Genomic DNA, 12,880 nt, shown 5'->3' on the forward strand with positions numbered 1-12,880 from the left:
CTTCTGCCATCTGTAGTAGGTCTCAGTCCTGTCCTTCATGACCTTGACACTCTTTAAGAGTATTGATCAGTTATTTTGTAGAATGTCCCTCAGTTTTTGTTTATCTGATGTTTTCTCATGATTAGACTGAGGCGTTAAGTATTTTTGGCAAGAATACCACAGAAATGATAGCGTGTCCTTCTCACTGAAGCTTATGGGATTCATGATGTCGGTATGTCTTATTGATGATGTTGGTTTCCATCTCTTGATTCAGGTGGTATCTGTAGGGTTTGTCTGTTGTAAAGCTGTTATCTTTCTTTTTGTAGTTAATGAAAATCTTAGGGAAGATACTTTTGAGAAGATGCAAATCCTGTTTTTCAATCTTGTCTACTCATTTTAGTGCCCATCTGTGGATCTTATCTGCAGTAGTTATTACTGCGCTTCTTGCCTAATTGCAATTCTCTTATTTTCTCTTAGCCCTACTGTATTTATTAATTGGATTCTGCTATGTGGAGCAGCTGTTCCTTCTCTCCTATTTATTATTCAATAATTTGTATCAGTTTGGGCTCATGGGTATCTATTTTATTTTATTTTATGTATTACAATCTAGTATTTCATTACTCTGATTGTTCCAGCTTTGATTACTAGAACTCCTTCAACATAGGTTGGCTCTTGTGTACTTTCCATAAGCCCCCATCTTTTTATGAATACTTCCTTATTTTTGCCACCCACATGACATTGTAGGCTAATCTATATTTTCTCTGCCCCTGCCCTGGAATCAACCACTTTTGAAGGAGCTCTAGGTCCTCTTACTGGAGAATGGTGTTTAGAAATTAAGACCATTAATTTAATAATTACTCCCCAGTTAGCCTTTTAAATCAGTGTAACTACAGTTTCCAAGTCAAGGCAGATGTATTCAACATAAATTATCTTTTTCAAAAGAGAAGGGTAGCTCAGTTTGACCGATGTGTCTGTCTTAGAGGAGATAATGTTATTATGTAGTGAGGAAAAAGGATGGAGCTGTTAGTGGGTTCTTGACTGAAAAAGTTGAACTAAGTATCTCCTCAAGTAGTTCTTTTTCATTGGGGTTTATTTAATGTGAAATATTTCTATAATGTCAGATATGCTTATAGCAAAGGCTTTTTTTTTATTGTGCAGGGTAGACAGTTTTTATTAGTAGCAGATAGCAGTATGGAAAATTTATATTTCAGTGGAGTATAATTGCAGAGGGGAAAATAGACCCAGGGAAGAGTCTGTCTTCACAATCAGCTGCTCTGAACTAAAGAGAGGGAAGAGGAGACAGCGTTTCTGAAGATGCATCCTGGGCGACGGGAGACCCTCCAAAGCCACGTGCACTTGTCTGGTTATATACTTCATTGATGTCAAAATCAAGGGTATCTGAAGCACATGCTCTTGCTTGAAACCAGGGATGTTTTTGTAATTTGCTGTTTTCTTTTCTGCCCCTGGCAGACATCAGGCCTGGGGCTGTGGGGGTTGAGGGAGAGAGCAAAGGTTAGTTTTAAATGATATTTTGAAAAGCTGCAACTGTTCCCTGTCCATTCATGTGGATAATTCAGTATTGGCCATTCAGTAGACCCTTGGTATTTTCAGATTTTATATATGCAGTCTTAACTGTTGTTGACAGACACTTTAAGGGCTTATAATTAATAGTGGTTGCTGATGTGAATTTGAGTGCTGTGCTATGGAGCTGGTTTTGCTGTTCTCATCATTATGTACATACATTGTGACTTCTGTGAAGTTTTACTTTATGTATTTCCTGGATAATTGAGCAGTCATTTTTCAACTGGGGACACACATCAGAGTCACCCATGGAGGGTTTTGAAGGATAGGTCAATATCTAAAACCCTACGTTGGCCCTTCCAAATCAGAATCTACAGGGATGCGGCCTAGATATCTGCATTTTTGTTTTACAGGTGAGTCTTATGTTCTTGCCTCGTTAAGAATGGCTGCAGAAATTTTTGTGAATTGGGGGATTTGCAAAGGTCTCAGTATGTATCGCATGTGAGTGTGTCAAGACCGAGCTATTATCTGCTATAAGGGATATGTGTGGAGGCTCAGCCTTCAGAAAAGGGGGGGAAATATTGAAAGATTTTAATGTAGAATTATGTATCTGGCCCCAAAAATATGGGTATATAATTTTACTTGGTTTATTAGGAATGTGACTTTGAGCAAATCACTTAACCTCTAGGAGCCTCAGCTAATATCCTTATCTCACAGGGTTGTTAGCAATTTTTAACTAGATAAAATATGTAAAAATGTTTGTAGCTGACATTTAGTAGATGCCTAGTAAAAGTAATATTCACACATTCACTTATAAGGAAGATTGGTTGGACCTCCTAAACTTTGGATACTTGAGAAATAAATGATTATATTTAATCTGTTCAGATTTGTAACTGGTTTTTCCTTTTGTCTCTTTTCTCCTGTCCTTAATCTCATAGCTTCTGGATCTCCCAGGTATCATTGAAGGTGCCAAGGACGGGAAAGGCAGAGGCCGTCAAGTCATTGCAGGTGAGTGGTCAGGGCCACCACCCTGGGATATCATCCCATTACCAGAGACTGTTTGTTTAGATAGGCTGTTGTGCTTGTTGAGGATACACAGCGAAAGGCATAGTTTTACTTGACTTCTCACCAGGGCAGAATGTCAGAACTTGAAGGGACCTCCGAGAGTAACAGTTCAGATCCTCATCTGAGGAGAAACAATAAAGGACAGGAGAAGTGAAGAGCTTTGGTCCAGTGTCACACTGTTCATGGCAGATTCAGAACTAGAACTCAGGTTTCTTGACTCTCACCCATACCCTTCCTTCTTTTCTTTTTATTTAAAGTAAAATGTCATAAAAGGCTAATCATAAATTACAACAATCTGCCACCCCACCTCTCCTCATCTCTACTGTCATTCTTCATTGCCAGGTACTGTCAGTTCTTCACCTGTTCTTTCTGCTACTTATTTTCATATTTTAAAATATGTGCTTATATTGCTATTTCATGAAAATATTAGATACCATCTATTGGTTTCATGTTTCGGTAGAGAATTAGCTCTCTTAAGTTCCATACTCTTTTCCCTTTCTTTCAAAGAAGTTATATCACAATTTTCAGTTAACATGTTATCAGTCAGGTTTAATTATGTAATGACTGTAACTTTTGTTCAGTGCTGAGATTCATAGTGTACTATGACTTGGTTTCTTTTCTCGAAATCTGTTTTTGAAATTTATTTTGCATGGAGTCACTTATTCGTTCATTTTTGTTTTGCTTACTTTTCTAATAAGTTTAATACTTTTCAAATGTTCTAACAGATCAAATGTCTATCAAAATTTTTCTAGATATTAAAATATAGTTCCAAATACAACTTTAATGATTTCATTCTCTCCCCCAACGCTGACACTATCTACCTATATCCTTTGTTTTCATGCTTTCATTCGGATTGGTTGCTTTCTAGACCAACATGTCCAGTAATGGAAATATTCTAAATCTGTGCTGTCCAATCTGGTAGGCATGTATGGCTATTGAGTTCTTGAAATGTGCCTAGTGCAACTGAGGAGCTGAATTTTAGATTTTGTTTAGTTTTAATTAAATTTAGCCCCAGGTGGCTAGTGGAGTCTGTATTGGAGTGTAGCCCTAGGCTTTTTGCATGGCTGGCATCCTGAGATTTTCTTCTGTGCTCTTGTGTGGGATCCCTTGTTTCCTAGAGTCAACGTCTTGACATTTTTGGGTTTTTTTTCACATTTTCCTGAAGTACACTCTTTAGTAATTTCATGTAAAAAGGGTGGATGGTAGGTAAATTTTCTGTTTTTTTTAATGCTTGGTGTATTTTTACTCTACCTTGTGTTATTAATTTAGCTGTTTTTGAATTATAGAAGTCCTTCTTGGGTGAATGTCAGAAACATCATGCCCAAATTAAAAAACCCAGGCACAAAGAACTATACTTTGTATGATTCCATATGGATAAAATCTGAAAATTGCTGACTAACCAATGGTGACAAAAAGCAGATTAGTTGTTGGGAATGGAGAGGAAGCTTGATTACATAGGAGTCCAAAGGAATTTTTGGAGGTGATAAATGTTCTGTATCATGATTGCTGTGGTAATTACATGAGTTTATACACTTTTCATGAAACCATATGCTTAACATGGACACAATTACTTTTTTTCTGAATTAATACCTTGATAAAGTTGACTAAAAATATGATAACTAGACAATCTTAATCTTTTAGAATTCCTGTTGTTTTAAATCTTCCTAAATTCATGAAAAAATTTAGATTATTGCCTGGTTTGTATCTTCATTCTGACTTATTTTTCTACTAGTGTGAATAGAAGTTGATCTGTTTTCTAGGTACGCTAGTAGAACACAGGGCATACATTAAAAATTGACTTTCGACAGAAATCTTTTTATAACCTTAAGAACCTTGTGTGTCTATGTATTTATAAAAAATCTTCTGTCTCTTAGTGTAGGAACTCAACAACCTGCTCCCACTTTTGAGTATTTGGATTAGTTAAGTCTTTAATGAGCTTTGCTTGGGTATAAATTTTTTCAATTCCTCAGTGGCCCGAACGTGTAACTTGATCCTGATTGTTCTGGATGTCCTGAAACCCTTGGGACATAAGAAGATAATTGAAAATGAGCTGGAAGGCTTTGGCATTCGCTTGAACAGCAAACCCCCCAACATTGGCTTTAAGAAGAAGGATAAGGGAGGCATTAATCTCACAGCCACTGTAAGTGTAGAAGGTGATAACGGGCATGCTACTGAAGGGACTGGGATGGGGAGCAGAATGAGGTACAGGGACATTGACATTTGGGAAGTACCTGTATTTTCCCAGCACTAATTGGACGTAATTCAGTGACCCTGGAATGACTGACAGTAGGACAAGAATCAGAGTAAGAGAAAAGTCTCAGACTTACCTTTGCAACTTCCATTTCCTCTTTTGGGTTATCTATTTGGGTTGGTATGGGAGTATAGAGCAATCTTGTGTTTGTAGTAGATGGCTGTCATTATGGTGTGTCTTCATTCATTCTGCCCGTATTTACAGAGCTCCTCCCATGGGCCAAACATTGTTTCAGTCTTGGGGGTGGGGAGCGGGGATGGAAGAGGGAACCAAACAGGCAAAATCCCTCCCCTTATATTCTAATGGAGGAAAGTAGCAAACAAAATTAATGAGTGAATGTAGGGTATAAGATGATGACTCTAAGGACAAAAGTAAACTAGGCAAAGGAGATGGAGAGTATTGATGGGAGGGGTGATTGGAGAAGTCTTCACGGAGGTGATAGGAAGGAGTGAACCAAGAGGACATCTTGGGCAACTGCAAATAATGTGGAGGGGACATCCAAGTACAGGGCCCTGAGGTGTAAGCCTGCCGTTGCCTGTTTGAGGAGCAGCACGGTAGAAGAACAGTAAGAGTTGAAGCCACAGCGAAGGACCATTATGTGCTTTACTTTTCAGGAAATGGGTAACTATTGGTTGGGTTCCAGTAAATGTGATTTGATTTAGGTTTTAATGGAATCAGTCTGGCTGTTGAGAATAGACTGAAATGGGTTTAGAACAGTAGCAGAGAAACCATTTAAGAGTTTACTGCAATAATCCTGTCAAGTGATGGCTTCTTAGACCAGGGTTTTAACAGTGGAGGAGAAGGGAAGTAATTGATAATGGAAAGTCTTTGAAAGTAGCTGTTTAGGAATTACAGCTGGATTGGATATAGGTTGTGAGAGAAAGAGATGACTGAGTTTTTTGTCCTGAACTAGAAAAATGGTCTCTGATTACTGAAACGATAGGACTTTGGGTGCAATAGTCCTGAAGGGGAGAGGAAGATCAGGTTGTCCAGTTTGAGATGCCAATTGGACTTCTGAGTGTTACTGTCGAATAGGCAAATAAGGAATGATCTGGGCTGGAGGTACAAATTTGGTGGTTATCAACTTCAAAGTGAGGACCTTGGCTAGACCGCTAGGGAGTGAGTATAAATAGAAAAGAGGTTCAAGGAGTGGGCCAAGTGGACCCCCAGTGATTAGAGGTTAGCAGATGGGAAGAATCAGCAAATAAGACTTCTGAGACAAAGAAGGAGAGAGAAAATCAGAAAAGTTTGGAATCTTGGAAGCCAAGTAGAGAAAATATTTCAAATTGGAGGTATGATTAGTTCTGTCAAATGCTGCTAGAGCCCAATAATTGAGGACTGAGAATTCCCTTGGCATTTAGCATTCCAGAGGTCCAGATGATTTGACTGGAATAAATTTAAGTTGTTCTGCCCAAAGATCTTTCCCATTATTCTATCATAATGTTTGTATTTGAGTATTCAGTATTATTTGTGAGTTGGTTTGCTAATAAGGCCATAATAAAATACCACAGACTGGGAGACTTAAACAACAGAAATTTATTTTCTCTTACTTCTGGAGACTAGATAACTGAGATCAAGGTGTGAGCAGGGTTGATTTCTTCTGAAGCCTCTCTCCTTGACTTGTGGATGGCTGTCTTCTCCCTGTGTCTTCACATGGTCTTCCGTCTGTGTGTCTGTGTCCTAATCTCCTTTATATGATTTCAGTTTAACTTAATTACTTCTTTAAAGACCCTGTCTCCAAAATCACATTCTGAGATACTGGTGTTAGGACTTCAGCATGTAAATTTGCATGGGGTGGGTGGGGATACAATTCAGCCCATAGCACCTTCCTTTGAGGTTGGAAAGATTTTTAGTTTTTAAGTATTTCCTACTAAAAGTCAGTTACTCTCATCCAGGATAACAGTCTTTGGAAGTGAATTAGTACATTAGCTAGGATTATCCAGGTGTATCGATAAGTACTCTTGGGAGATTGTTTTGCTCTCTGACCAGTCATTGTCTTCTGTACCTATTTAGTGCCCTCAGAGTGAGCTAGATGCTGAGACTGTGAAGAGCATTCTGGCTGAATACAAAATTCATAATGCCGATGTGACTCTGCGAAGTGATGCCACAGCAGATGACCTCATTGACGTGGTAGAGGGAAACAGGTACTGACTGAGTGTGCAGTCTGGTGCCTGAGTTTGAATTTGAAGCCTTGTAATGGAAACAGCATTGGATTGTGAATCTGGGAGATGTTGATTCTAACTGTAGTTGTGCCATTATATCAAATAATAGTTAACCTTGGTTTCTTTAGCTGTAAAATGAAGGCTTGGTCTTGATTTCTAATGTCCTTAATTCCCCATTTCAGTTACTGGCTGTGAACTGCATTGTCCCCTAAGGTCTGTGCGGTATGATGGTTGAAGAGAGTAGGTTCTCAATCTGCTCACCCAGAATTAATTCTGAGAAATTGTAAAAGCTGTCTGTTCTCTCTAATGGTAACATAAAGCTGAAACCCTATTCCGTGAAACATTACTATCACTAATATTTGAAATTAAATAATTTGCATTTGGATATAATATTTTCTTGTTGCTTTCCTGTTGATGTGTTTGTTCGATTGGATAAATTCATTTGATCCTCATTTGAAAAGAAACAAAAGCCAAAGCTTTGTGTTAGGCATTTTATAAGTGAGGCAACTGAAGCCAGAGAAGCTGTGGTTTGCCTAATTATTAGTAATCTTAGTTGCCATATTGATTTGACATTAGGATTGTATATTGCTAGATTTCGTGTTAAAATTTTTAAAAAATTCTTTAAAAATAGTGAAATATATTACTAGAAATATACCTAATTCTTATAATTCATAAAACAATTTTGTGGAAAATTGACTCTGAAAGTTGCCCAGGGATACATATGCAGTGAGAGTCGGGAGTAGGTGCAGTCTGTGTGACTCCAAAAGTGTGTGTTTTTAACACTACAGCATGTTCTCTCAGTAATTTGCTGCATGGCTGAGCCTAGTGCCTGACTTTTGCTACTTTCCAACCCATAGTTCAGTTTTTGGATGTTCTATCTTATTTTGGTAGGAAGCTTTTTTTTTCTTCCTTATCTGCCTTTTCTGGTGCCTTTTGAAAGTCTCTGATTTGGATCCTGGGTAGTGGGGTGCTGATAATCAAGACTGACAGTCTTGTCAGCAGTTTCAGACTAATGTCCTGTTTTTCTTCTTTTTCTATATAGAGTTTATATCCCCTGTATTTATGTATTAAATAAGATTGATCAAATCTCCATTGAGGAATTGGATATCATTTATAAGGTACCTCACTGTGTACCTATCTCTGCCCATCACCGCTGGAATTTTGATGACCTGTTGGAAAAGATCTGGGATTATCTGAAACTAGTGCGCATGTAAGTTTTAGTGATAGGGTAATATTGCTGTAGGAATTAAACCAGACTGTCCTAAAATTATACCCTCTGGAGCTTATTAACATAATCTGTCTCTGTTTGGAGATAAAATTAACTAACTCCTATTTGCTGCTGGGCCATGTTGAGGGCACTTTCTTCTTCAAGTTGGAGGTTATCCAGGTCTGATTTTCTTATGGGTTAAGGGATGGCTATTTGCATTCAACTTATGAAACATTCCAAGAAGGAGGCAGCCTCTGCTCCCCCTCTGTTCTAGTTACACCAAACCCAAAGGCCAGTTGCCGGATTACACATCCCCAGTGGTGCTGCCTTACTCCAGGACCACGGTGGAGGATTTCTGCATGAAGATCCACAAAAATCTTATCAAAGAATTTAAATAGTAAGTATCATGAGCATATCGTGCCTTTTCCCTTGAGCTAACTGGCAATTCTTAGGATAACATCTAAAAAATCAGGGAGGTTGCTGAAATGCTTCCTTGATTAGAACTCTGCAGTGTCTTAAAATCTTGCCAAGCTGGAAGAGCTCTAGAAGCCTCTTTAGGTCGAGACGGCTGACGTTACAAAAGGCTCTGAGTTAATCTTACTCATCTTCCTTTTAGCAAACAGAAATGTTAATTCTTCCTGCTAGCATCACACTGACTTCTACTGGGTACTGAGTCCCCTTCTAAACCTTAAGTGTGGGTAAATCTCTCCTAATCTCTTTCTCATACTGACAACTGCTGATACAAGCTGAAAAAATTTTTTTAACATCTTATTTTAAACTAATTTTAGACTCACAGAAAAGCTGCACAAATAGTACAAAGAGGTTCCTTAAATTCCTCACCCTATTTCTCCTAACATCATCAGTTCACAAAACCATGACAGTTATTAAGAACAGAACTTGGCATTGGTACAGTATTATTAACTGTAGACCTCATTTGAATTGTAATACCTTTTCTGTCAATGTCCTTTTTGTGTTTCAGGAATCTACATGGCATTTATTTGGTACTTCTCTTTGGCCTTCCAGGGTTGCAGTTCCCCAGTAACATTCCCTTAGGTTTTCATTATCTTTGATGACCTTGACACTTTTGAAGAGTACTGATCAGTTGTTTTGTAGAATATCCCTCACTTTGCATTTGTCCAGTGTTCTTTCATGACTAAAATGAGGTTATACGTGTTTTTGGTAACACAAAAATGATAGATCCGTATCACAGGATTTATGATCTCTTACTGATAGTGATAATTACTTTGATCATGTGGTTAAGTTGGTGTTGGCTGGGTTTCTCTACTGTAACAATACTGTTTTTCTCTTTGTATTTCATAAATGTCTTGGGTGAGATTCTTTTGAGAATATGCAAATCCTGTTTCTTTTTAAACTTTTGCCTGCTGATTTTAGCCTGTCCTGTCAGTGGAGCTTGTCTGCAACATTTATTGCTGTGTTGTTTGCCTAGTGGTGATTTTTTATTTCCCTATTTAACATTTATTAGAATTCCACTGTCAGTCAATATGTTTCCCATATTTATTTAATTTATATCAGTATGAGCTCTTGGATATTTATTCCATAGCCTAAAATCCAGTAATGGTAATTATTTTGTTCCTTAAATCGTTTTAGCTTTGGCTGTTAGGAACTCCTTCAGGTTGGTTCCTGTGTTCTTTTGATAAGCTGCCTTCTTCCTGCTGTTAGAATTCCCTTGCTTTTTAGTACTAACAGATGCTCCTGATTCATAGTGATTTTTCCTGCACCAGCCTTATAATCAGTCACTTCTCCAAAAAGCCCTGATTTATAAGATCTTTATGCTAGGTGTTCTCATTGTTAGCAAGCTATCATTGCTTGTAGGCCCTCTCAGCAGGCAGTGCTAAGAAATGTGTGATGGATACTAACCTGTGCTTACAAACACATTTTTATTTTGTATTTGTCTTGCCCTAATTTATCTACTCATTCATCCTTATCTATACTTATCTTAAATACTTATCTTAAATACCATGAGTTTATACTGTTACCTCTTCTAGTTCAACACTGCAAGGTTCATTTTAGCCTTCTTTATCCAACAGTGAGAAACCTGGCTGTCATTATAATCTACTTATAGTATATGTATAAAGTAGTTCAGAATTGCAACCTATAAGCCTATGAGAAACATTTTAACTAATCAGATTACAGTATTAAGAATAGCTCTTTTTTCATCTTTACAGGCTTAAATTTTTTAAATTATTTAAAAACAAAATAGAAAATAATTACAGAAAGTCAAAAAAGCATAGAAATAGTGACATTTAAAAAATACCTGTGTCTCTTCCTAAGGATACTTGAAGTCTTTTATTAAACTTTACATTCCTTTTATCTAAAATAACTATTATTCCACAGGTAGGTACTCATTTCCACTATCCTTAAAGCATTACATTTTGACACATACTTGAGTCAGTGAAGGAAAGTCTTGGGAAAAATTATACATTTTCCTCTGTCATACTTCAGATTTCTATATAGCTCCTGTCTTCCATGGTGATAGAACACTGTTCAAAGCTAGAACTGTAAGTTAACCAGGGAATTAAATGAGAGAGGAGAAAAATATTTTGGAGAAGAGACAGAGCAAAGCAAAAAATTTAATTTGCTCACTATTTTCCTGTTTTTTTAAAAATTATTATTGCATAAATAGCATTTTAAACATCTAAATAATTGGAAAAAATCAGTTTTAGGGCCTTCTAATTATAACATTTGTTCCCTGTTCCTCTGTGTCCATTATCACATGTACACATTCTTTGCTATATGTACATATTTACTGTGTTTTCTGTGTGTTGTAAGAGCCATTTACATACTTTTTATAACCATATTTTTCCTATCTTGCTACTTTACCTTACCTAGTTGTCTAGTCTTAATGCACAAACCTTTACTTTTTTATTTCTTTAATTTAGGATTAATGATTATGTGGTTTTTGATACATTTTGCTGCATTGCTTTCCAAATGGGCTGAACCTGTTTACATTGCCGTCAGCCAAGTAGGAGGCATTGACTTCACTGCAGGCTTTAAGTATAACTGTTACAAACTAGTTTTCTAGTTTAAGATAGTGAAATGGTTATCTTGCATTTATCTTGCTTGTTGGTGGGTATGAAAATTTATATATTAGTTTTACTAATGCTGTTATATCTGTTCCTGTTCTTTTTTAAAAAGTAAAATTTCATGTAGTGATTTCTTTTTGGAATATAGAGTTTTAAGGAAGTTTTGGTGTAAAGGCAATATATTAGTAACAATGTGGCCACCACTTTCTACCCCTTGGTACATAGTTCTTAGGTTCTGTGAGCACAATATATTAAGGAGAATTTTACTAGCATGACTGAGGAGGGAGGCCCTTCATTTCTTACCAGTACTGCTGATGGTTTCAGTGGACCCAGTAAAAACTGATATTCTGTTACAATGTATAACTGACATCGAATCTGTAAGAATCAGTTTCTAATCTGATTTCAGGATATTTCTCTATAGCAAACACATTCTTTCTCTTTTTTACTTTTAAACTAGTCTGGTCATATTCCTCATTTGAGTTTTTTCTGCCTTTCTTAAACTGGCTCTGGAATAAGAGGAACCACACAACTTCCCAAAGTCTTTGCCACTTTGTGAAGGCTCCAGTGTGCCACACTGTTGGGGAAGCTACGCCTCTGGGCTTTGCCTGTGGGTCTTAGCAGCTGGAATGCTACATCCGAGCGGGTAGACAGGGCAGAATCTGGGTTATTCACACTGACTGTTCTCTTTTCCCTTCCATACAGCGCTCTTGTCTGGGGTCTCTCTGTAAAACACAATCCTCAGAAAGTGGGTAAAGACCATACACTGGAGGATGAGGATGTCATTCAGATCGTGAAGAAATGAAACTCTTCCCTGTCCTCACCTGCCGGGCCAATCCCCACCCTTTCCCCAGGACTGAGCACCTGCCCCAAGCCCTTTCTGCCTTGGCAGCTCCTGGATAGGATTCAGGGGAGGGAGCTTCACTCTACTTGTCTTGGTGTCACCTTGTGTATGTTGGACTATATAAAGGACCTAGTAGGTCACCCGGCTATGTACAGTTCTTGCGTCTTTGTCAGAATTTGTTTTGGGATGGACTGAATGGGGATGGGTATGTACAGCAAGGCAGCTGTAGAAGCGGTCCTTGGGAACTCGGTGTTTAACGCGAAAAGAATACAAATGTGACTGCAACATCTTACTTGATGTTTAGTCATGGGAAACTGTTCGGTCCTTTCAAGTGGTCTTTCCCAGATGGTACTGGAAAGAGGAAGGACCTGACTGAACCTGACGGGTCACTCCTGCAAGGCCAGCCCCTTTGCGAGCTGGTGCAGCACGGTGGCTCAGTGACATGATCTGACCAGGGGGATCAGGGCTGGGACTGCAGGCCCGCCTCTCCTAAGCTGTGGAACCCTGCACGAATTACTCAGCCTCTGCAAGCCTGTCCTCATTAGCATGGAGACATTAATAGTGCTTCTAGAGTTGAGATTGCTAGTATAAGGTTGATAGTACTTAGAAAATCCTTAGTTAATACAGCATCTGGCATATAAGTATTTGGTGAACATTGGCTCTTGCACTCATCCCTTTCCTTTAAGCTGGGCTTCTCTAGGCACATCGCAGCTGTCCATCAGTGTAGGGCTGAGTCCTGAGCTGAGCCATGCTGCCAGCTGCGTGACTGTCTCCTTTCCTGTGGCCCAGCTTTTCTGTTTGAACCCCCAT

The 12,880-nt window shown here is 38.2% G+C and overlaps 1 protein-coding gene and 1 long non-coding RNA gene across 3 annotated transcripts in view; one reads left to right on the forward strand and one right to left on the reverse strand.

Moving 5' to 3' along the window:
• The window catches only part of DRG1 (developmentally regulated GTP binding protein 1), a 46,174-nt gene that overhangs the window by 12,181 nt on the left and 21,113 nt on the right, over positions 1–12,880 (forward strand). The window contains exons 4-9 of one of the 2 annotated variants that reach the window (XM_073222242.1): positions 2,439–2,508; positions 4,536–4,705; positions 6,830–6,960; positions 8,021–8,188; positions 8,460–8,582; positions 11,932–12,227. In XM_073222242.1, the coding sequence (XP_073078343.1) occupies positions 2,439–2,508; positions 4,536–4,705; positions 6,830–6,960; positions 8,021–8,188; positions 8,460–8,582; positions 11,932–12,031 (762 nt within the window). In that variant the 3' untranslated portion in view covers positions 12,032–12,227. Of the gene's footprint in view, positions 1–2,438; positions 2,509–4,535; positions 4,706–6,829; positions 6,961–8,020; positions 8,189–8,459; positions 8,583–11,931; positions 12,228–12,880 lie in introns of those variants that run through there. The other variant, XM_073222243.1, reaches the window with a different exon arrangement.
• On the reverse strand, positions 788–5,178 carry LOC118967467 (uncharacterized). Its single transcript, XR_005054519.2, has 3 exons — positions 4,893–5,178; positions 2,630–2,686; positions 788–1,464 (listed from the first exon to the last, which is right to left on the reverse strand). It is a non-coding gene; the product is annotated as an uncharacterized lncRNA (long non-coding RNA).

The sequence above is a fragment of the Manis javanica genome, chromosome 15 (assembly GCF_040802235.1).
Source record: "Manis javanica isolate MJ-LG chromosome 15, MJ_LKY, whole genome shotgun sequence".
Lineage (NCBI taxonomy): Eukaryota > Metazoa > Chordata > Mammalia > Pholidota > Manidae > Manis > Manis javanica.